The 24,002-nt window shown below is 45.2% G+C and overlaps 1 protein-coding gene across 10 annotated transcripts in view; it reads left to right on the plus strand.

Moving 5' to 3' along the window:
* The window catches only part of cbfa2t3 (CBFA2/RUNX1 partner transcriptional co-repressor 3), a 41,820-nt gene extending 26,543 nt beyond the window's left edge, over positions 1–15,277 (plus strand). For 7 of the 10 annotated variants that reach the window (XM_082533827.1, XM_082533832.1, XM_082533830.1 and 4 more), the window contains 8 exons: positions 162–343; positions 2,843–3,126; positions 3,787–3,872; positions 8,267–8,546; positions 9,059–9,127; positions 9,839–9,892; positions 11,595–11,785; positions 14,789–15,277. In XM_082533827.1, coding sequence (XP_082389953.1) covers positions 162–343; positions 2,843–3,126; positions 3,787–3,872; positions 8,267–8,546; positions 9,059–9,127; positions 9,839–9,892; positions 11,595–11,785; positions 14,789–15,172 — 1,530 coding nt within the window. In that variant the 3' untranslated portion in view covers positions 15,173–15,277. The remainder of the gene's footprint in view (positions 1–161; positions 344–2,842; positions 3,127–3,786; positions 3,873–8,266; positions 8,547–9,058; positions 9,128–9,838; positions 9,893–11,594; positions 11,786–14,788) is intronic. The other 3 variants (XM_082533833.1, XM_082533831.1, XM_082533834.1) reach the window with 3 other exon arrangements.
* The last annotated feature ends 8,725 nt before the right edge of the window (positions 15,278–24,002 follow it).

The raw sequence follows: 24,002 nt of genomic DNA on the forward strand, positions 1-24,002 counted from the left end.
GCATTATTTCACTCTCACCCCATCTATCTGTGATTCCACTGTGAGTTTCTAGCTCTTTTCCTGTCCACTCAACAATCTATGTTCCTACAGGTTCAGTAAATCTACAGCATGTCCTTCCTATATCAACTTACATACTGTCTTCCCTCTTTTTTCCACTGAAGGCAAACCTGCCCTTGCTGCAGAGAGAACTGCTTCACTGTGCCAGGTTGGCCAAGCAGACCCCAGCTCAGTATCTGGCCCAACACGAGCAGCTACTCCTGGACGCAAACGCCAACTCACCACTCGACTCCTCCGAGATAATGCTGGAGATGAATGAGCATGGCAAGAGAAGGACCCCTGACAGGTAACATCTCTCTGTTTAAAAACAAGAAAGCACGACTTCAGAAATGAACATGCAGAGTCTTACACAGACTGTTGTAAATGAATTATTTTAGGGTATTTCAGAATGCCAAGCGACAAGGGGAGGCTATAAATCCTCTGTGCGGGAGGCGGAAGTCTGGACAGCCCTGATGCCAGACTGCCTCTGCCAGCTGTCTGGGAGGGAGGAGAGAGATAAATGCAGCATAGGAAAAGAAAAAAGAGAGACTGAGAGGCGAAAGAAAACGAGATCCAAAGGGGAGCGCAGGGAGCGAAGTACAGTACATGTCCTGAACATTATCCAAAGACAGACAGGAGGTCTAACAGAGCTATTGTCCCACATTTCTCCCCGGCACTCTGATTTATTCGCTCAGCTAAGAGGATAACACACGAGAGAATTAACTGACGTTTCCCTTTTTCATTTCTTCCTTCTTCTCTTACTGGCACTGCCCTTATTTTGCATTTGACTTCTTCACCCCGCTCTCTCGCTCCCCTTCTTACATCGCCTGACCTGCGGGCTCCCGGCCGCTGTCCATATGTCAGAGACGTGTCCAGATGGCGATGTGCTGGCCACAATGCTGAGCACATCCTAGGCAGGGTGTGGGGAGACAGGTGGTGGCTATGGTTTTGAATGGGACTAGAGGTTGGAGCTGGACATGCAATCCCACTGTAATCCCCACACATCCTCTTCACAACCTCTGGCTTATACGCAGCAGGCAGGACTCAGAGGACGGGAGGTGGGGGTGTACAGCTGGGCCAAGGCCTACGTCATGCCAGCTATACCTCTGATTTGCTAGACAGTACAACCAGGGATGTGTACGATTATAGCTGACATGCACAATAATATAGACACGGATAACTGAGAACGAGTACGCACACACATAAACACACACCATCATCATCAGTGTTGCATTTATTCGCCTTTGATCCCCAGGATAATAAAGAGTGATTTCCATCTGAATGCCTAGCTATTGCCATCCAGCTAAACAGATTAATATCAACACTCCCATTTAAACTGTCCAGATGGCTTGAAAACACAACCTCTCGCACACACACACACTTAAAGTACACAGACACAAATGAGCGTCACTAAACATCTGCCAAACACACAGCATTCAGCCCATATTGCCCCTTAAGCCCAAGAGCAGGGTGGGAGAAATACTTGCAATCTAAGAGTAGGCTGAGGGATATTCAGATTAAGAGCTTGAGATGCAGGGTGTATGCTTGGACTTGGTTTTGTTTGGTTCATATGGCGTACAGCTGTGCAAAAGCTTTGCAGAGGCACTGACTTACCGCAGTTGAACAACAAGCACCTCTCAGCAGGGATACGCAAGATGTGTGCGTGAGGATGTATGTGCGCTGGCATACACCATATGGTAGTTGCTCAACTTTAAAAAAAGACAGATTTGTGTTCCTTCCTGAAGCCTCTTCAAACAGGTTTAACTTGCAATACTGGAGTCTTCATTTAATAATTATCCATCAGACTCTGCTGTTACCATTTGATATTTAACCCTTGTATGGTGTTCGGGTCTGTGAGACCCGTGTTCAGTTTTTTTCAAAAGAAAAATTAAACAATTAATTATTTTTTCACGTGTAAATGTGTTGTGTCTTTCCACTCACTCCACTTGATTATAACTGATTTATTTATAACATTTTATATAAAAGAAAAACGAGAAGCACATTAATTCATAAATGTGATCTAACAAAGGTAAAGGTAACCCATGTTTGCTGTTCATATGTCTTGTAATTGGGATGAAGTAAACATCTGTTGAGTAATTTAACATAAAATTGTTTGATAGTGTTAATTTGGAAAGCCAAAACTCTAGCGGGTCCACCAGACCCATGAACACTGGCTGAGTAACAAAAATACGAACACCACACAAGGGTTAACCGTACACCAAATACAAAGACACATTAGAAGACAGACAACAGATAGCTATCATAAAAGGAATCACATCTACATGTTTAGAGCTAGTCTTTTCTCCTAAAAGGAGATTCTGGCTTTCACTTTATTTTGCTCTCCTGAACTCTGACATAATACATTGGCATTGGATATCAATGCTTGCAAAGCCATCCCACAGTTTCCATATTAGTCACTGTGGTCTGGCAAGGCCAAGGATGGAATAACAAGAGAAGCATGTATATATATATATATATATATATATATATATATATATCTCGATCTATCGATCTATCGATCGATCGATAGATAGATAGATATAGATATATATGAGATGAATAATAATGAGTTTTGTGTATTTTTAAGCATTATGACACTTGAGATAACATTGGAAAAAAGTTTTAAAGGCTTAAAGCTCTCTAAACTTAACTTTAAATAGGATACATTTGCAATTACTTTACCACTGATGACATCCAAAAAAGGAAAAAAGCAAAATAATTTGTGGCTATGCCGCTAAATCACCGTTTCCAGGCCATCTGGGCTCAGAAACACTGAATTAATCCACCACCCTGTCCTCTTTCACAGGACCAAAGACAGCTCTGAGAGAGATGGGTTGCACCCGGAGCACCTGGCTAAGAGGCCCTGCACCATCAGCCCCAGCCAACGCTTCAGCCCCAGCACAGGTCTTCCTGCTCACCCTCCTCTCAATGGACTCCCCACACACCCTCCCAATGGCATCCCCCACCCGCCAAACCCCCAAGTGGGACCCCAGCACTATCGTTTAGAAGACATGGCTCTGGCACACCAATACAGAGATGCTTACAGGCATAACGAACACCGCGAAGTCCGTGACAGGCACCGGCAGACAGGTAGAACAGCTGCAAAGCATTCATTTGGTTAGATAAGTCAGTAATACCACAGTGACACTACACACAGTTTCACGGTCAAGACCGAGCGAGCTTCAGTGTATATAAATGGGGTGTATGTAGAGAACAAAGGCCACCTGTCAGTCCAGTGTGATAATCCTTGTGGCACTGTGTCTATAAAAAGACCACAGCCATACATGCCCATGTGGTCACCTGCAGCAACCATACATGCCTTCCTTCTGGTTCTTATACAAACAATCTCACTGATTAGATATGAGCGTGTGTTTTATTATAAACAATGTATAGACAATGTTAGAGCGTGTTTCAGTGACTCTTCTAATTTGATTTGTGCTAAATTTGTATAATGCAGCGTCTTTATATGCTTTATTATGGGACTTACATTAAAATGCATACAGCAGGAGTTGTACAGGAAATATAAAAAATCAAAAAACAAGAAAATTAAAGCAGTGCGCTCAGCTAATGGACAAAGCTAACAACTGCTGCCTTACTGACATAGCTAGTAAGGCCTAAGAAATAAGTCAGGGAGTTTATTTCATTATGTCGACACAGTTATTTAAAAAAAATGAGTTGATGATGTGTGAAGTCTACATGACAATAATGTGGCACAAACTTCTTTGTGTTTGTGGGTTTCTTTTTTTATAGCAGTCCACGGAGCTCGCCAAGAGGAAGTGATTGATCACCGTCTTACAGATCGAGAGTGGGCAGAGGAATGGAAGCACCTCGATAATGTACGAATCTGCAAAGCAGCTGTGTTTAATGACAACCACCTTTTTACTTCCATCCATCCATCCATCTTCATCCGCTTTGTCCGGGGCCGGGTCGCGGGGGCAGCAGCCTAAGCAAAGAGGCCCAGACCTCCCTCTCCCCAGCCACCTCCTCCAGCTTATCCGGGGGAATACCAAGGCGTTCCCAGGCCAGCCGAGAGATATAATCTCTCCAGCGTGTCCTGGGTCTGCCCCGGGGCCTCCTCCCGGTGTGACATGCCTGGAACACCTCACCCAGGAGGCGCCCAGGGGGCATCCTTGTCAGATGCCTGAACCACCTCAGCTGGCTCCTTTCGATGTGGAGCAGCAGCTGCTCTACTCTGAGCCCCTCCCGGATGGCCGAACTTCTCACCCTATCTCTAAGGGAGAGGCCAGCCACCCTTCGGAGGAAGCTCATTTCTGACGCTTGTATCCGCGATCTCGTTCTTTCGGTCACTACCCACAGCTCGTGGCCATAGGTGAGGGTAGGGACGTAGATTGACCGGTAAATTGAGAGCTTCGCTTTTACACTCAGCTCCCTCTTCACCACGACGGACCGGTGCAGCGTCCGCATTACTGCAGCTGCAGCCCCAATCCGTCTGTCGATCTCCGGCTCCCTTCTCCCATCACTCGCGAACAAGACCCCGAGATACTTGAACTCCTCCACTTGTGGCAGGAACTCATCCCCGACCCGGAGTGGGCACTCCACCCTTTTCCGGCTGAGAACCATGGCCTCAGATTTGGAGGTGCTGATCCTCATTCCCGCTGCTTCACACTCGGCTGCGAACCGTTCCAGTGTGAGCTGGAGGCCTTCACCCGATGAAGCCAAGAGAACCACATCATCTGCAAAAATCAGAGATGAGATTCTGAGGCCACCAAAGCGAAAGCCCTCCGCCACTTGGCTGCACCTAGAAATCCTGTCCATAAAAATTATGAACAGAACCGGAGACAAAGGGCAGCCCTGGCGGAGCCCATCACCCACCGGGAACGAGTCCGACTTATTGCCGGCAATGCGAACCAAGTTCTTGCAACGGTTGTATAGGGATCGAATGGGCCAGACACCCCATATTCCCGCAACACCTCCCACAGGACACCCCGAGGGACACGGTCGAATGCCTTCTCCAAGTCCACAAAACACATGTAGACTGGTTGGGCAAACTCCCATGCACCCTCAAGTATCCTGGAAAGGATAAAGAGCTGGTCCAGTGTTCCGCGACCAGGACGAAAACCGCATTGTTCCTCCTGTATCCGAGGTTCGACTAACGGACGAACTCTCCTTTCCAGCACCCTGGCATAGACTTTCCCAGGGAGGCTGAGGAGTGTGATCCCCCTGTAGTTGGAACACACCCTCCGGTCCCCTTTCTTAAAGATGGGGACCACCACCCCGGTCTGCCAGTCCACAGGTACTGCCCCTGATCTCCACGCAACATTGCAGAGGCGTGTCAACCAGGACAGCCCTACAACATCCAGAGCCTTCAGGAACTCGGGGCGGACCTCATCAACACCAGGGGCTCTGCCACCAAGGAGTTGTTTAACTGCCTCAGTGACCTCGCCCCCGGAAATTGGCGGGTCATTCCCCTCATCCCCAGACTCTGCTTCCTCCTCGGAAGACGTGTCAGTGGGATTAAGGAGGTCCTCGAAGTATTCCTTCCACCGCCTGACAATTTTCTCAGTCGACGTCAGCAGCGCTCCGCCAACACTATACACAGTGCAGGTAGAGCACCGCTTTCCCCTCCTGAGACGACTGACGGTTTGCCAGAATCTCTTCGAGGCAGTCCGAAAGTCTTTTTCCATGGCCTCTCCGAACTCCTCCCACACCCGAGTTTTTGCTTCAGCCACTGCCCGAGCCGCATTCCGCTTGGCCTGTCGATACCTGTCGGCTGCCTCCGGAGTCCCACAGGCTAACCAAGCCCGATAGGACTCCTTCTTCAGCCTGGTGGCTCCCTTCACCTCTGGTGTCCACCATTTGGTTCAGGGATTACCACCACGGCAGGCACCCACCACCTTGCGGCCGCAGCTCAATGCAGCAGCTTCGGCAATGGAGACTCTGAACATGGTCCATTCGGACTCAATGTCCCCAGTCTCCCTCGGAATGCTGTCGAAGCTCTGCCGGAGGTGTGCGTTGAAGATCTCGCGGACTGGGGCCTCTGCTAGACGTTCCCAGCACACCCTCACTACGCGTTTAGGTGCACCAGGTCTGTCCAGCGTCCTCCCCCGCCACCTGATCCAACTCACCACCAGGTGGTGATCAGTTGACAGCTCAGCCCCTCTCTTTACCCGAGTGTCCAGAACATATGGTCGCAGGTCTGGTGATACGATTACAAAATCGATCATCGACCTACGGCCTAGAGCGTCCTGGTGCCACGTGCACTTATGGACACTCTTATGTTCGAACAAGGTGTTCGTTATGGCCAAACTGTGGTTAGCACAGAAGTCCAATAACAGAGCACCGCTCGGGTTCAGATCAGGGAGGCCGTTCCTCCCAATCACGCCCCTCCAGGTCTCGCTGTCGTTACCCACGTGAGCATTGAAGTCTCCCAGCAGGACAACAGAGTCTCCAGGTGGAGCACCCTCCAGCACCCCCCCCAGGGACTCTAAGAAGGCTGGGTACTCTGAACTGCCACTCGGCGCAGAAGCGCAGATGACAGTCAGGACCCGTTCCCCGACCCTAAGGCGCAGGGAACAAACCCTCTCGTCCACCGGGAAAAACCCCAACGTACTGGCAGCAAGCCGAGGGGATATTAGGATACCCACGCCAGCCCGCCGCCTCTCACCAGGGGCAACTCCAGACTGAGACAGAGTCCAGCCCCTCTCCGGGAGACTGGTTCCAGAGCCCAAGCCATGTGTAGAGGTGAGCCCGACTATATCTAGCCGGTACCTCTCAACCTCACGCACTAACTCAGGCTCCTTCCCCACCAGAGAGGTGACATTCCATGTCCCTATTGCCAGTCTTGGCAGCCGGGGGTCAGTCCACCAGGGCCTCCGCTCCTGGCCGCCACCCAGCACACAATGCACCCGACCCCTATGGCGCCTCCTGCGGGTGGTGGGCCTGCGGGAGGATGGACCCATGTCTCCTCTTCGGGCTGTGCCCGGCCGGACCCCATGGACTAAGGCCCGGCCACCAGACGCTCGCCCTCGGGCACCCTCCCCGGGCCTGGCTCCAGGGCGGGGCCCCGGTAACCCTATCCCGGGCAGGATAAACTGTTCCCTCGGTGTGCTTTTCATAAGGGTCTTATGATTCGCTCTTTGTCTGGTCCCTCACCCAGGGCCAATTTGCCATGGGAGACCCTACCAGGGGGCAAAAGTCCCCAGACAACATAGCCCCTGGGATCCCTGGGACACACAAACCCCTCCACCACGATAAGGTAGCGATTCATTCAAAATCAAACAATGGGGGGGGGGGGAGTTTGTTTTAGTGCAATTGACGGCATGCAGATGACAGGGACAGGAGCTGCTGACAGACAGTTGACCTTACGAGGTCTGCGACAGTGCGGTGAATTAACAACAGACACACACCTATCTGGATTCCTAGCACTCAACTCTATGAGAAACCATGTAGGCTAGAAACACATACATGCACACACAATGCAAGAGTGAGAAACACAGAGAGAGAGAGAAACAGGGCCCCAGATGGAGCTCAGGACCCAGCAGAGAGCAGCTCCAGCTGGGGTGAGCAGCTGAGACAAGAGCTGCAGTCATGGAGAGAAACCGGCCAGGCCTGGACCCCTGCCAAATTAGAAACACTTCACTGAAATAAATATAGCTAACTCAGAGGGGAGGGAGGTGGTGGAGAGGCAGGGGAAAGAAGTCAGAGATGGAGAGAGGGAAAGACGAATGGGAATAATGATATAGATTGAATGTCAACCATGCTAAACCCATTTAGCAGATCTTTCTATGTCTGGAAAGACAGGGCACTTTGGAAAACAGTTACACTGGTTACAATAAAGGGGGAGGTGGAGGGGGAAGGAAATCTGTTGAGCTGGCAAGGAGCAGAGCAGAAGGGTAGAAGGAATCGGTTCAACACTGTCATCAGCAGCCCAGCTGTTAAATTAAATTATCATCGTTGCGTCATCGTAATGCTGTCAGACGTTCACCAACAAGCACGGAATTCATGAACAAATAGGTCGAGACACTAACACACACTGCTCGCAAGCACACGTCTGGTTTTGGGACAGGAAAAGTGGCTCTTAAGTTTTGGAGAGGTTTTGTTCTCATGAGCTATTAGGAAAAACAATCCATTTAAAAATCTGGTCCCTTTCAAAACCTTTCATTTGAAACTTCCCTCCCATTAGTTTACTTTTTTTCTGGGGCGGAGGGGACCAGTAAACGTCTCCTCTTGTTCATTAATCACTTTAAGTAAATATCATTTGCCTTTGCAGCTCCTCAACTGCATCATGGACATGGTAGAGAAGACAAGGCGCTCTTTGACAGTGCTGCGCCGCTGCCAGGAGGCCGACCGGGAGGAGATGAATCACTGGATCCGGCGCTACAGTGACGTGGAGGAGATGAAAAAAGGTGGGAGCAACGGACAGCACTGCCTTCCTCCTCCTCCTCTTCCTCCTCCTCACCACAACTCCTCCTCCAACACAGCTAGCAGCAGCGAGTCACTGCCCGTAGGAACTTCCTCGGCTGCTGAAAGGCAGACAGGCAGACAGACAGGTAGACAAACACACGCAGGGTATGTTTGGCAAAGCAAAACACTCACGGCAAGGTAGGGCTTACTTAAAATGCTGGAAACGCCGTAATATATCAATTTAGACACAGAGAGTCAGTCAGATGATGATATTTACAGCAGATTTACAAATTTTAGCTCAAACTGTGAGGCATACAAAACATCTCCTTGCAATATCCTGGATCTTTAACCAGCTGATTGCACCCTTATGTCGACAGCATGCTCATTCGTAATTAAGATTTGTATTCACGTCTAGCTCCCATATTCCACTTCCTTCCCACAAATAGTTGGAGAAAGTCTATGGCAGCCTGTTTACTGTACTGATGTTGCCACATATATATATACACACATTTTACCTTTTTATACCTTTTTATCGATTCCAAAAATAGAACTGGAAACTGTAGGGCAGTCATGGATGGATGTGTGTTCGAGCAGATCAACAGTTTGTCTCCATGTGCATGCAATCGACACTGAGTGTGAGCCTGCGTGTGTGTTTCAGAGATCCATCGAGACTTCTTACACAGGCCTCCCTCAGGATACCTCCCGGAAGAAATCTGGAGGAAAGCTGGTAAGAGTCAAGCATCTTCCTTCTTCTTCTTCTTTCTATTGTCTCCGTGATTGACCTCACACAGACTAACAAAACACACACACAAACACTGTCGTCATTCTTCACGGCCCTCACCCCGGCTGCAGACAGACAGAGCAGAGGCCTTACAGCTGTAGGTCCATCAGGCCAGAGGATTGGACGTCCTCTGTGTCATTAGGATAAATGCCCTCCATCTGTCACCACCATGAAAGGCCACTGCAGTTAAAGCTGCAGTGAAAATGCAGTCAGTGGGCCTACGGTAGGCCGCGGCAGCACAGCACAGCACAAGGTGGAGTTTTAACTGGTCTCCATCATCGGGAGCACTTGAATTTTTATCCCACTTTTTCCACTCACATTTCATACACAGACCTTTGACTGAAGGGAATAAGAAACAAACTGCTGAGATATAGAGACAGAAGAAGAAGAAATCCAAAAAAAGCTTTATTTTTGGCTAATTTTGCCAAAAGGAAGCAGGTGGGAGCGTTGCACCGCATGGGACCTGCATGTTAGATAGAGCCTGTCCCGGGAGCGGTCTGGTTCAGCCCTTGTTCCACCTCAGTCCCAGCACCATTATTCTGCACTCATACTCCAATACTCTGCGGAGGAATAGATGCTGCTGCTGTCTGCAAAATACTGTGCTGCATTTTCACCGGCAGCAAAAGGCTCTTTTAATTGCAGTTGTTTTTCATACAGGTACTACAAGCATCCCGCTCTCCCCAGCACTAAAGCACCTCCAAAACAAGCAGGGTGAGTAACATATCTCACTCCCAGCATCTCACCTCCAATGTTTGTGTGCGTGTATGTGCATAAGTGTCAGCTCTATCTCAGCACCCTGGTAGTCTGTGCTGATGTAGCTGCGGCACCTCTCGCTTTTTTTAATTAAAACCAGACACGTGTTCTCTGGTCTGGTTCACATTGAGAGACTGCATTGCTTTTGAAAAATAAGATCTGAAGTGTGAAAAAGCAGACAGAAATAACACATCTCAGGGACTTGCCAAATCCCTGCAGAATTAAAACGTTAATATTGCCGCCCCCGTGTTTTCCATTAAGTGCTAATTGCCCCAGCATCTGCTATGCAGTCTCCTTGATAAGAATTAATTAAATTTGCAAACTAATCTTAGTGGTGCATGCATTAGGCCAGATAATTGAGAAGCTTGGAATAATGCAGATAGTGTTTGCAAGGTAGAGAAGAAAGAAGAGGAGGAGAAGGAGGGGTGTAGGGAGGGGGGGGGGGGGGGGGAGTAGGAATAAAATGAAGGTAGTGAGGGAATGACAGGATGTGGGACAGGACAGACACGTGTGCCTTAAGTGTAACTATATGTGTACAGTGTTGACAGAATGCAAACTTTTTTTTAGCACAAGAGCGCTGAATTCACACAAGCTCACATAGAGCTCCATGCACACGCTGCCATGCGCATGTACACAGCAGCAAAGTGTGGATAAGGCTCCCCCTCACTCCCTATCTTTCTGCACAGTAGTTTGAAACAACTGGAGTGGAGCGGCAAGGAAAAGTGACAGTTATTTATGAGTTCCCCTTCAAACAAACATTGACTGGAGGAAATGTTGAGCAGGGGAGAGAACTGCGTCGTCTAACCCGCCTAGCAATCCACTTTAGGGTGTCATTTGTGTCTTTATGCGTGTGCGCACGTTGCTATAATTGGGTCATGTGGGTTATCTGGAGAAATATTATTCAATGTATGAAAATATTGCTGTCTTTGCTGGTAGAAAATATGTTAGAGGAATTCACATCTTGTCATCGCAACATACCACATTAGCATTTGAATGCTAAACAGTGTGTTTTTGGCAAACTATTTCCGAGGCGAATGAAGTCCTACGGGAAAACATGTTGTGCGCTGCGAGGCCAGTAATGAAAGACCACAAAACGTAATCACTTCTGCTTCTTACTGAGAAGGAACTACAGGAAGTTTCTATTTTCGACTGCCATCTGGAAAGGAGTCTACCCACCTGCCTGTTATAAAAACAAAGCCTCCTAACTCATATGGTGGACTCCTGCTGGAAAAACAAAAGACCATGTGATGAAGCCTACATTGTAGGAAGTCAGCCGGTGGAGATATGTGTGCCGGCTGCGGGGGGAAATTATTCGCCCTTTACTGTAAACTCTTGTCAGTTTCTGGTAAAACTGTTCTTGTGATAGGATGACAATTCATTCAGGGTGCTTGATGAACAACCGAGTTGGTGACATCTGCTGTTGTCAGCTCTGAAAATGATTGTGACCAGACGTGTTTGAATAAATTATTGAAGTCTGGTTTCTTTTCTTTTTTTCACACTTCTCCTGGCATAAAGTTTTAAATCTTGGATGATGTACATCTGTTTGCCACGTTACAACAAGACGGCAGCTTAAAGAGCCTTAATAAAGGATGACAGACAGAGCAGGCTGGATGGGACGATGGCCATAAGCACTAACACTCTCTCTCTTTCTCTCTCTCAGAGGAGGCAGTGAATGAGGTGAAGCGACAGGCGATGTCGGAGCTGCAGAAAGCAGTGTCAGACGCTGAGAGGAAGGCTCATGAGATGATTTCTGCCGAGCGCTCCAAAATGGAGAGGGCACTGGCTGAAGCCAAGAGGCAAGCCTCTGAGGATGCATTAACAGTCATCAACCAGCAGGAAGACTCCAGTGAAGTGAGTATCACAGACCCCCTACCGACATATTGCCTCATCCTTCTCTCATTGGAACTTTAAATTCCTTAATCAGTCATCAGGCCCTTTGTTTTAAGGCTTTCTTGATCCATTACCCTTTGCTCCCCTTACCTGTCACGTCCGCAGTGGCAGACGAGTGGAGGTTGGACGTAGGACCCAAGATGCAAGCACTGACTTTGATGAGAGTGAGCTTTATTGTGACGGAGATAGAACAAACAGCAAAGGAGGTGGCAAGTGCTGAACCTAAGATTAACTAAACTGGGAAAAACTAACACAAGCAGACCTGAAATGGCGCTGCAGGGAGACTCAGGGAACCAACATAGGGTGATGCAGGGAAATAACTGCAACAGGCAGGAGAACACACAGGGCTTAAATACACACAGCAATAATCAAGAGATGAGAGACAGGAGGGGAACACACCTGGGAGAAATCAGAGCTGACGAGACAGGGGAAACGTAAACTGAACACACTCACATACACAGAGAACCAGACAAGACACTGAACTTAACAGACAGACTCACGGGCATACAGTGTGACACCATGGACAGAGAGGGAACACGGAGAAGTGGGAGCAGGCAGGCATAGAACAAAACCCTAACAAATGGCAAACCTTAACAAAAGATATAACAGAATAAACAAGAACACAGAATAATATAAAAAAACACAAAACACTGAGTCGACAGACTCAGGACCATGACATTACCTTGCATTGTGTAATCCATGCAGCTGGCTTCTCTCGGTTTGGTGCAGCAGCAGCATGTTGTCATCATTACTGCAGAAGCAGTCCAGTTGTCTGTGTAAATAAAAGCAGACAGACCCAGATGGTTGGAGCAGAGTGCCAGGCTGAGGCCATTAGTGAGCAGTTGACCACCACCTGCTGGTAACACAAACCAGTGGCCTTGGACCAAGAATTAAATCCATAACATTGAATCCCCATGCAAAGAGGAGCAGACAAATTGTGGATGACACACACAAACTGGCTTGTAAATGCCACTTAGTTTAGGTTTTAACATGTACAATGTGAGAAATTGTTTTAAAAATACAGTATTCTGAACTGTAATGCATTGTTTTTGATGAATAAAGTTAAAAAAATGCAAAAGCTGATGCCTTTGAAGAACATACCTACTGTGCAGTCTTGTGGTATAATATAGTTGTTGTTTTATTTTCATATCACCCGAATGACACACTGTGTTACATCGTAACGATACTGTAATATTTTTGGGAAAAATAACCTGCATAGTCAAGTAGTCAAGTATTTATTTATTGTCATTGTCAAAGAACAATGAAATTGCGTTTGGGGCTTCCGTACAACCCGTAAAAAACAAAAACAAATACCCCTTAAAACCCAAGTGTAAATATTTAACCCAGTGTGACTTCAGTGCAATGAGACAATCCTTAGCAACAACATGAGAACAAGACAGGTAATGTTCATAGGACATTCAGACAAAGACCTGAGAAACATGACAAAATGCAACAATGCAACCCGTTCAATATTATTGTACTGTGAGATATGATGGTTGTCTATTTAAGAAAGAGGGGGGGCAGGGGGGGGGAAGAGAATAAAGATATAATGCACCAATGCAGACCAGTTCAGTGCTATTAAGAAGTTGGATATGGTTATTGTCTGTGAGAGGGGGGCAGAGAGGGGAGGGGGGCAGAATTCAGGAGCCTCACAGCCTGTGGATACAGGCTGTTGGCCAGTCTGGATGTTCTGGCCTGTATAGACCTGTACCTTCTCCCTGAGGGCAGCAGGTGGAAAAGGTGGCGCGCAGGGTGATGTTGGTCCCGCAGGATACTGTGCACCCTCCTCAGACAGCGAGTGGGGAAGATATTACTGATCTCTGGCAGACTTGTTCCAATAATTCTGCCAGCTTCTTTCACCACCCGCTGGAGTGCTTGCTGGTCGGCCTTGGTGCAGCTGGGGAACCACACTAGAAATCCATACGTCAGAACGCTGCTGTTGGCACAGTTGTAGAAGTTCAACATCAGAGGTCTGGGAATGTGTGCGCTCCACAGTCTCCTCAGGTAGTAGAGGCGCTGTTGGGCTTTCCGTGCAACTAAGGTGATATGGTTGCCCCAGGACAGGTCCTCGGTCACAGTTACCCCCAAGAATTTAAAACTGCTCACCCTCTCCACCGCCTCACTACCAATGAAGAGAGGCAGATGGTTGTTATGACCCTTCCTCTGGAAATCTACAATGATCTCCTTGGTCTTTTTGGTGTTTAAGACCAAGTTATTGTCGTGGCACCATGACTCTAGTTGTTGCACCTCTGTCCTATAGTTTGTCTCATCATTGTTGGATATAAGTCCGAGCACTGTGGTGTCATCGGCAAACTTAACAATGAGATTGGACGCGCAGGAGAAAATACAGTCATGGGTGAAGAGAGTGTATAGCAGAGGGCTCAGAACACACCCCTGAGGGGCACCGGTGTTGACCACAAGGGTGGAAGAGGTGTTCTTACCCACTCTGACACTCTGTCTACGGTTAGTGAGGAAGTCCACAATCCAGTTGCACAGAGAGGAGTTGAGTCCCAGTTGGTGGAGTTTGGGACGGAGTTTATATGGCCCGATGGTATTAAAAGCCGAGCTGTAGTCTACAAAGAGGAGCCGTGCATAGGTGTTCCAGTGTTCCAAGTGCTTCAATAATATGTGCAGCACTGTGGCGATCGCATCCTCAGTTGACCGGTTCTCCCTGTATGCAAACTGGTGCGGGTCCAGAGATGGTGGAAAAGCAGCTCTGATGTGTTTAATGACCAGTCTCTCCAGGCATTTGGCGGGAATGGGGGTGAGTGCCACAGGTCTGAAATCGTTCAGACATGTGACATTTGACTGTTTTTATATTAAGGTAATGCAGTGGAGAAATAACATATTTCCTGCTGGCAAATCTAGACTCTTGTTGCAGCGTTAGGAAGTGTAAACTCTGCTTGGTTGAGTACAAAATAGACTTATTTTTATCGACCCACTCTCTCCCTACTGTCTCAACAGAGCTGCTGGAATTGTGGGAGGAAAGCCAGCGAGACGTGCAGCGGCTGCAACACAGCTCGCTACTGTGGCTCCTTCTGCCAACACAAAGACTGGGAGAAGCACCACCACGTCTGTGGTCAAGGCCTTCAGGGGCTGCCAGGGAGCAGCAGTGTCCCTCTAGGAACCCCCTCCTCCAGCTCCTCCGCCTCCTCCAGCGCGCCCCCAACTCACTCCGAGCGCACTCCTCCAGGACCCCTGTCACTCGCAGCCCAGAGCAGTATTGCGGGAGGGGCCGGCAGCGGCAGCGGAAGTGTTTCTGCCAGCCCCAAAGAGAGCAGTTCCAGCAGTGCCTCTCGCTCCACAACTCCAGCCACCCCCGCACTACTGGATGCCACCTCTCGCTGACGTCTGAACTTCGTCCCCTCCCTGCATACCGAAGTGACAGCGCTCACACTCCACACAAAACCAAACTGAGGAATCTTCATCGCAAACTGCTCCAGTCCCCTCCTTTACCTCTTATTTCCCTCATATCCCGATCTGTAACATCTTCTCTTTAACCTGATGATGGACTTGTTTCCTCACCTTCCTCCAGAATACTTTCTCTTTTACAGCCACAGATACAAAGATTGTGGTCTGGGGTTCAATGTAGTGTAAAGCATGACGAGTGCAGTGTCTCCTTTCTCTGTTGAAGAAACATATCAGATGTGTTTGCTGAGAACATGAGCTTTGACTTGAAGATTTGCCCTCAGTAACGTAAGCATGGTAAATAATGTCCACTATAAGGGCTGTGAGGAGGCAGCATCAATGGGGGATGACTAGGCCGATTAGCACCTGGATAGGATTTCCCTTTAATTTAGCACCAATGAGATGAGCCCTGAGATGTGCACTAACAGTCCAAACAGTTTCCAGATGTGGGACTTTTTCTAGTATCCTATTGGAGAAAGGCAAGGAGCATAATACCTTTTTTGTTATTTTTGAGGGAAGGGGTAAAAGTTGGGATGCGATTAATTCCTCAGAAACACAACTTAGTATTTATTAAAAGTTCTTTTCTGGCTTTAAGGGAAAACAAAGAGAAGTCCAAATATTCTAAATAAAGAATAATAGCGATGATGCTGATGTTGATTATGATAACAGTAATGATATGAAAAAAATAACTTAATTTTGAACTGCTAACTACCTTGCTAGCGAGCCAAGAAAATCTACACCGGACTCACCTCTCTGCACCATTATGAACCCAAATGATTTCAAAGATGAAAAATAACATGATCCAAACCTTTGTATTACACTGCCAAAGTGAGTAAGTAAGCGATAAAGAGAAGCACTCATCTTGTAACCAAACACAAAGCAACATCACCTCCTCAGCAGATAAGCCAGCCCTGAGACGACCGGGCTGCAGAGGAGCTGCAAAACGGGACCCAGAGACAGCAAACTGTGACCTGCTTTGATGTGCAGCTGCCTCCTGCAGTCTGGGTAAAAGTACAGCGATTCCTCAGAGACGGCCCAGACTAGTGAATATGGACAATGCTCTGAACTTACCTACAAGAAAGACTTAATGAAATAGATGGAAACCCTGCAACAGTGTGTTTTTGTTTAAATGGTAGAGAGGACAAAGAGGAAGGAAAAAAGCTACACAGCCTCAAAGGAGATGATGGTGTGTACATGGCAAAGGAGCTGCCGAAACAGAAAAAAAACCCTCAACACAAGCTTGAAAACATTGTCCAAGATGGCATTACAAACTATGGAGATACGTGGAAGGATTGTTTGTAAGTTTTTGTTGTTTTTTGTTTTGTTTTTAATTTACGCTCCACAGCGAGGAGATCTTTGAAGGAATTACCTTTACATTCACTCCCTCCTTTTCCAAAGCATGATAAACACAAGACAGAGCCTAAAAAAGGGCGGTGTAGACTTTGTTCTCCTTTCTCTTTCTACCTCCCCTCACCCCTCTCCTCCCTTCCATGTTCTTCCCCAACTACTTGACTCACATGTGCCCTACCCCTCCGCTGGCTTTGGACAGAGAGCCACAAAGCAAGCCCCACGGGTAGGGCTGAACCCGCTTGTAGATATCGTTCCTCTCTTCATTTTTCAATAATGTCTCTTGTTGCTGATGTCCACACGTGCTGCCCTTGTGTATATCCGGAAAGACGGACTTTTGTTTTTGTTTTGCTACCTTTCACTTTCCTCCTTTGAGTTCGGGTTGAGCAGTGAAGACAGAGCAAGGACGCTTTTGTTTATGAGAGGAAGGCCTGCATTGTACTTATTGTTTGATTTGTTGAATCTATATCAATGAGATGGAAACCCCTCTTGTAGAATATTTTGTATTGCTCGCATTGTAAGACAGTGAGAGGACGGAGGTGCAATATGAAGAGAATTCAGCTACTGAATGGAACCTCAGCAACTGCCCATAGGGTGTCATATAATATAGATACATATAAATATATTTAAAGTAACATCAGTAACTTAATGTGAATGTACATAGTATTTAAAGAGGTCCAAAAATGTGTTTGCCAAATAACAGAAACCTTTAAAGTTTAATGTCCAGATTTTTTTTCACAGTACATTTGTTTTTAAAATTGATCAAATTTCTTTTCTCTCATACAAGTTAAACACTTTTTCAATTTTCACTCAAATCAAAGTGTCATGTGACTCCGAGTGGAGGAAACTGTTGGCAACAGTGGCAAAACAGCTCTGCATCCTGCAGTAGGTGACTCAACAGTGTGTATTAATAGAAAGGCTCAGTGGTAACTCAATTAGTTTGTTTTTTTCTTCTCATTTACACCAATTTTTGGAAATGTCATACTTGACACATCACGTCAAGCACTCAGTTTCTTACCAGCCGTTTAGCTCCAGCGCCCCTGTAGTGATCCTCTCTCTCTTGGTCCTCATCAGTCTGCGTGCATGTGGTTAACAGTGTTTGTTTCTCCCATGGTGCAGGATTAAGCGATACGCCAGTGTTAAGCTACAGTACATGACAAATCTAATTTGATACCCAATCTTTAAAATGTTGTTCTTTACTCCTCGCTGCTTATTGTTCATTTGTAAAGAAACAATTTGAGTATAAGCTGCTGACCTGGGGGTGGGGGTGGGGTGGGGGGCAGGTCTTTAGTTTCAGGCCAAGAGAGTAGCACGACTTCTTTCGCGCTGTTTTTTCTTTTCCAGGCTTTCCCACACGCCTCAGCAATAAGGTTAACACGAGAATACTAAACAGTCAAAAAGCCTTGAAAAAAATGTGTGTGCATATTTTATATTGATTATTGTATAGCTTACATGCTTGGCGTCCTTTGCTTGGACCAAATGGGGAAAAAAGAGTAACTTTGTTTTTGCAGTTGGGGCATGGGAAAACAAAAACTCTTTGTTACTTTTTAGTTTTTGTTGGATTGATTTTTTTTTTGACTATCTGAGACCATATTTCAAATGACATAAGCTGCAAGGTACCCCTTCATTCGTGTGTAGCATTTATGTATGTGTGTTAGAATTACCATGTTAAGGCGCTGACCTCAGCCTATTTTCTTTTTCTGTGACTTGTTCCTTTTACCCTGATGTCGAATTCCTCCACTACTACCACAAACCACTGCTCACAACCCTCCCTTCACACTAGCTACCTCCTGTGACCATACAGCTAACCACCAGGAGAGGTTAACCTGGACTTTGAAAAGCTGGGTTGAGAGCAGACATGGACACACACACACATGCCCGCTCAAAAGTCGTCATAAAAGGAAATAGCGTTGTAGAGAACTGTCTTTACTCATAATGTTTAAATCTATTTATTCCTCTCAGACCCTAGTGTCTCTCTTTTTCTTTTCTTTTTTAAAACACATCCCACTAAAAAGCTGATACTGCTAGAATTTAGTAACAGGCACACATGCAGTCAGACCTCCGTATTACCAAACCGATCAGAGAATTGACCATGACATGCCATTTGTTGTCCAAAACCAATAAAAGCACAGACCAAAGTACTCCTGTATTGCCATAGTAGGTTCTGAAATGGTGTGAATCAGCAGACCAGAAGTAATAAAGGTTAGAGCTCAGCTACACCAGTTAACCAAAGTGTCTGAAATACACACGCTCAGAGCCCAGGAGTGAAGACCGCCCTCAATGAACCGGCTGAGTTTCAGAAGTGTAGAATTATTATTCAAGCAATCAAAGCGCTTGTTGTCTACATACTGAAAAGTGCTTCTGTAAAAATAATAGAAGCCTCTCCTTTCAAACAGCCTACTGATTGCGTGTTCTTACAGTCACAAAGCCTTGCAGAGATAAAAATGAATGCATGGTGTGTGTGCGTGTGTGTGCATATGGTTGTGTGTGTGTGTTTTTGTAAGTCTTTTTTTCTTTATGTCTCTGTACAAACTACTTGAAACCTTCAGAGCTTTAATGAAACATCCCAGGCCGTGTACAGTGGCACATTGATTCACAGTATGTAGCAGCAGCTTTTTGCAGTACAGTGACACGTTTTTCTATAACATCCACATCCACGCAACATTGTGGCGGCAGTTCCGTTCATCTTTCGAGCGCGCTGCTCGTGTGTGTGCCTCCATGTCTGTGAGTAAGCCCTCAGATAAACGAAACAAAGCCAAACCCAACAGACCATTATAAATGACCAAAACACAACCAAAAGCTACAACCATCTCAGTTCAATTTCGCTTTGGTTCTAATTTTTGTGTTATGTCCCAGCAGTAGAGAACGTCAGCTGTGATTGATTGCGTGAGATATGAGACTGCAGTTCGAATCTGCACAGGAAAGAGCAAAATTGTCCTTCACTCCTCCTGGGTTCAGTGGACAGTAGGATACAGAAGATCAGCTGGGGTAATGAAACAAATGCAATTAGTGCATTAGTGCTGTGGTGTCATTTACTTTTCTCTGTGAAGATATTATATATGGCAAACACATAAGGGCTCTGCTGTTGTGAATACCATCCAAGGGTCTCCAAACACTTTGCATTGGCCATGTGTCTTATTTGTTTAACTATGTACATGATATGGGCAAAACACATGTTTAGAGAAGACAGATATTAGCAGGTTGGTGTTTGTTCCTCCCAACTCCAACCAGAGAAGCTTCAAAGCTCATCAGATGTGACGCTGACTTGTCCTTCCTGTGAAACAGGCTCCAATATATAGCTACAGTAGAAAGCTAAGGTGGCAAACAGTGGATACAGAACTTGTTTTCCCAAAAGCCATGGCTCAGGATGGTCTTGTTTTTATCTTTACATAAACTGAATAAAGGTTTATGGTTTTTTATGTGTAGGGAAGCATTCTATACTGTAATGTGCAATACATTATTACAGAAAAACATGTTTCTGTAGGAAAGGATGGCGCTTTGAAGATCTTTTCCCTTTTGTTTAATTTCCCTCTTCAAACGGTCCTGTTGCCATTTTTAGATGAAGTAAACTGTGCCAGAAGAATTCAATTCTTATTTGTATTTATTTCTTGCATGCTTTCCTCCCTGTTGCTAATACCGCTCTTTAACTGTTCGCTCTGTTGGATGTGTGAAGCTGTAAAACATTCTAATTCAGGTTATTGTCTGTGTTGAACAATGTAACTGTGTAATTAAAACATGAAATGAAGTATTCATTGCTGTTCTCTCTTGTCTTTTTCAAATGTGGGAATATTCTAAGATTACATGCCCAGAAAATGAAATTGATCCATTGTTATTAAATAATTATTAACACAGTGTCATCATCCCAAATGTTGACATATCACCAAAAAATCTAGACATACCATGAAGATTATGTAAGTATATTACAACAGTGACACACAAAAACATTACTAAACAACTCTGGTCTCATGTTAAAATCACCTCTTCTACTAATTCTTCTTCTTTCGGCTGCATCACTCCATCTCCATCTTTACACCTGCCTCCATTGACCCTATTCATAGCATTTCCCCCTGTCACACCAACCCTCTCCATGTCCTCCTTCACTGCATCCATGAATCTCCTCTGTGGTCTTTTCCTCCTGCCTGGCAGCTCCATCTTCAACATCCTTTGTCTGGTCTTCCTGTTTATTATTTCATCTGCACATGTCCAAATCATCTCAGCCTTGCCTCTCTAACTCTCTCCAGACTGCTCAACCTGAGCTGTCCCTTTCCACCCCACCAGCTGTTTTTTTAGGTCTTTTGTGCACTGTCCGTTGGTTTGGATTTTATACTAAAGTAAATGTAATAGTCTGAGTAAATCTTATTATATTATACGTTTAACCTCTTCTGAATCACCTGCTAGGTTTTTAAAAAAAAATCAATTTCTTCCCTTCTTATAATGAGGCACACGGTGGACTGGTCTGTCAACAAATCTAATATTTGCCCAGGTTCAACAACACAAGAGACCAATCAAATTGTAGTGACGTCATAGTTTTGTAACGTGGAAACACCATAACACCACATACGAAACATAAGCCTAATCCGATAGAATCATACTATAGCCCAGTAACCCTAAACCCATTCATGATCACATCCCAACCCCCATCCATAACCTTGACCTTAACTGACCCCGTTTTTGGATATTTTTTTTCCCTCAGTGGGCATCGGCAGGTTTTTTCCAAGTTGCAAAGCTATGACACCTTAACAAAGTGATTGGTCAGATGCAATGTTGATCCTGGACTTGCCTCCCTACATCTAAACCGCTGAACTTTATTTTACATTTTTTAAGGTTATCCAAACCTTCCCAGGGCTCCTGTAGAAATGACATTAATGACACTCCATGTGTGAGTTTTTTCTTCCCTCCATCACCCCCAACCGGTCACGGCATATGGCCACCCCTCCCTGAGCCTGGTTCTTCCTATCTTGCATAAATCGGCTGTTGATCTTCTTTACTCATTTCAGTTATTATCAAGCAAAATAGTTGCATGTTTAATCATCTGGGAATTTACCCAGATTTATTTATTTATTTAGACAGAGATCCTGACCCCTCCAATGTTCAGCACAAAGTTGAGCGGATGTTTCTTCCTCATACATTGGTGTTTCTTTTTGAGACACTTCAGGACAACAATGTGATATTGTTGTTATTAGAGACACCAATAGAAACTACAGTTAGGTCCACAGTTACACATTTTTTCCCTGTATTTTTGCTTCTGTATAGCACCACAGTCAAGTTATGGTTTAAGTGCACATTTTCAGTTTTATTTTTCAAGGGGTTTTGCAAGAAATATTGCATTATCTGTTTAGGAATGACAGCTTTTTTTTATACACAGTCCCACATTTTCAAATTGTTAAAAGTAACTGGCTGGCAGGCTGTTTCACTGGTGAAGTCTGTTCCCTTGTTAATTTATGAGAAATTAAGCAAAACCAAAATTTGGAGTTAATACCAAGTGTTGAACCTATTTGGTAACTTGTCATGGGAATTTTCCATGTGAGATGTTGTTGCAAGTGAAGGAAGCCATCAAGCTGAAAAATAGACAGAGAGATATGAAAAACATTAGTGGCCAAAGGTGGGCAACTTTATTGTCTGGTACAGTCTTTAAAAGGTGCACTACTTAGCACTGCTTAGACGCCTGGGAGACCACAGAGTATAACCAAAGCAAATGATCGCAATATTCTGTCAAGAACACTCTCAAGGAGGCAGGTGTATCATTGTCAAGGTCTACAAACAAGAAGTGCCATTATGAATGGAAATACAGAGGGTTTATACTAAGGTCCAAACCACTGAAGAACAGGAGGGTCAGAAAACATCTAACAGAGCCTGAACATTTCTGGAGAGATGCAACCAAGATGAACTTGTAAAAGAACGATAAAAACAGAAAAGTATGGAGAAGGAGAGAAACAGCTCATGATCCGATGACATTACCTGTCCAATATGGTTATGGTAATGTTATGGCATGAGTATGTGTGGCTGCCAGTGGAACTAGCAGCAATAGTTTTTACTGATGATGTGACTCCTGATAGAAGTAGCAGGATTAATTGTAAAGTGTACAGGGCTATACTCTCAGCTCAGATTCAGTCCAGTGCTGCAAAATTGATTGGACAGCACTTCACGGTGCAAATGATAATGACTAGAATCATATTGCAAAAGCAACCCAAGAATTTCACAAGGTAAATAAATATGATATTCTTCAATGACAAGTCAGTTGCCAAATATTAAACAAGTAGAGTATGCTTTGCAATTACTGAAGACAAAACTGAATGCAGAAAAACCCGCAAACAAGCAGCAACTATGTATCTGCAGTAAAGGCTTTAGAGAGTATTTCAAGGGAGGAAACACAGCATTTGGTGATGTCCATAAATTCTAGACTTCAGGCAAACGCTGTTTGCGAAGGATTTTCATCCATGTATTGAAAACAAACCTTATATTTAAAACTAGGTCAGTTTTTATAATTACATTTGGATGGCAGATTATGTATAAAAATTGCTGTAATTCCTTTACTTTTGTGAAAACCTTTGAATTAAATCTAAAAGTCTTCACTTCAATCACATCTTGATTTCTTGATTTAAAATCCACTTTAGTGGTGTACAGAAAACTGTCAAACCTACCTAACTGTATATAAAAGATGTGACATAACCCATAGGTTTGGGGGCACAGTTTTGATGCCTCTAACGGTCATCACCACATCTAAAAATATTTGGACTTATATGTTATCAGCTAACACTAACTAGCTTAGTAAGGGTCACCTGAGCTGATTGTACCCAGTCCAGATAATACTCCACCAAATGCAGTGGAGTATTTTGAAGCTTTTTTGAAGCTTTCTAGAAGTAGCTCTCTGTTCTGTAAAATGTTATTATTTTTATTATTTTTTAATCTGTCCTGTCCTGCAGTTTTAGCAAGCAGACATAAATGCATTGTTATGCCAAATACATTTGCTTTGCCAAGAGAGGCACTATAGAGTCTCTAAAGGCTCATCTTTAAAGTCTTTTTCTTTTCATTCTTTGTTTTCTTATTCGCGTTATTTGTATAGTTATACAGTGGTGGAGCAGATAGGGAGTGAGGGTGTGATTTGAAGCAATGCGAAGTATGGAACAAAACTGGATTGGAGATGTGATTCACAGACACAAACCTGGAGTGTTCCTGGGGTTGGACTTTATATTATCACGTAGGCATACCTGCTAATCAGTGAAAACTTATGAATAAAAGATTGTTAGAACTTCACTCACTGAAAAAAAACAAACCCTGAGGACAGATTTCAGACTTCTGAAACAGATAGGTTATAAATAACATTTAAAAGAGGAAAGCTTTGTCGGTTAGCACTCTTGCCTCACAGCAAAAAGGTCCCAGGTTTGAATCCACTATGTGGATGGGTGCTTTCTGTGTGGCGTTT

Source organism: Aulonocara stuartgranti, assembly GCF_965226115.1.
Source record: "Aulonocara stuartgranti genome assembly, chromosome: 1".
In the NCBI taxonomy this organism is placed as follows: Eukaryota; Metazoa; Chordata; class Actinopteri; order Cichliformes; family Cichlidae; genus Aulonocara; species Aulonocara stuartgranti.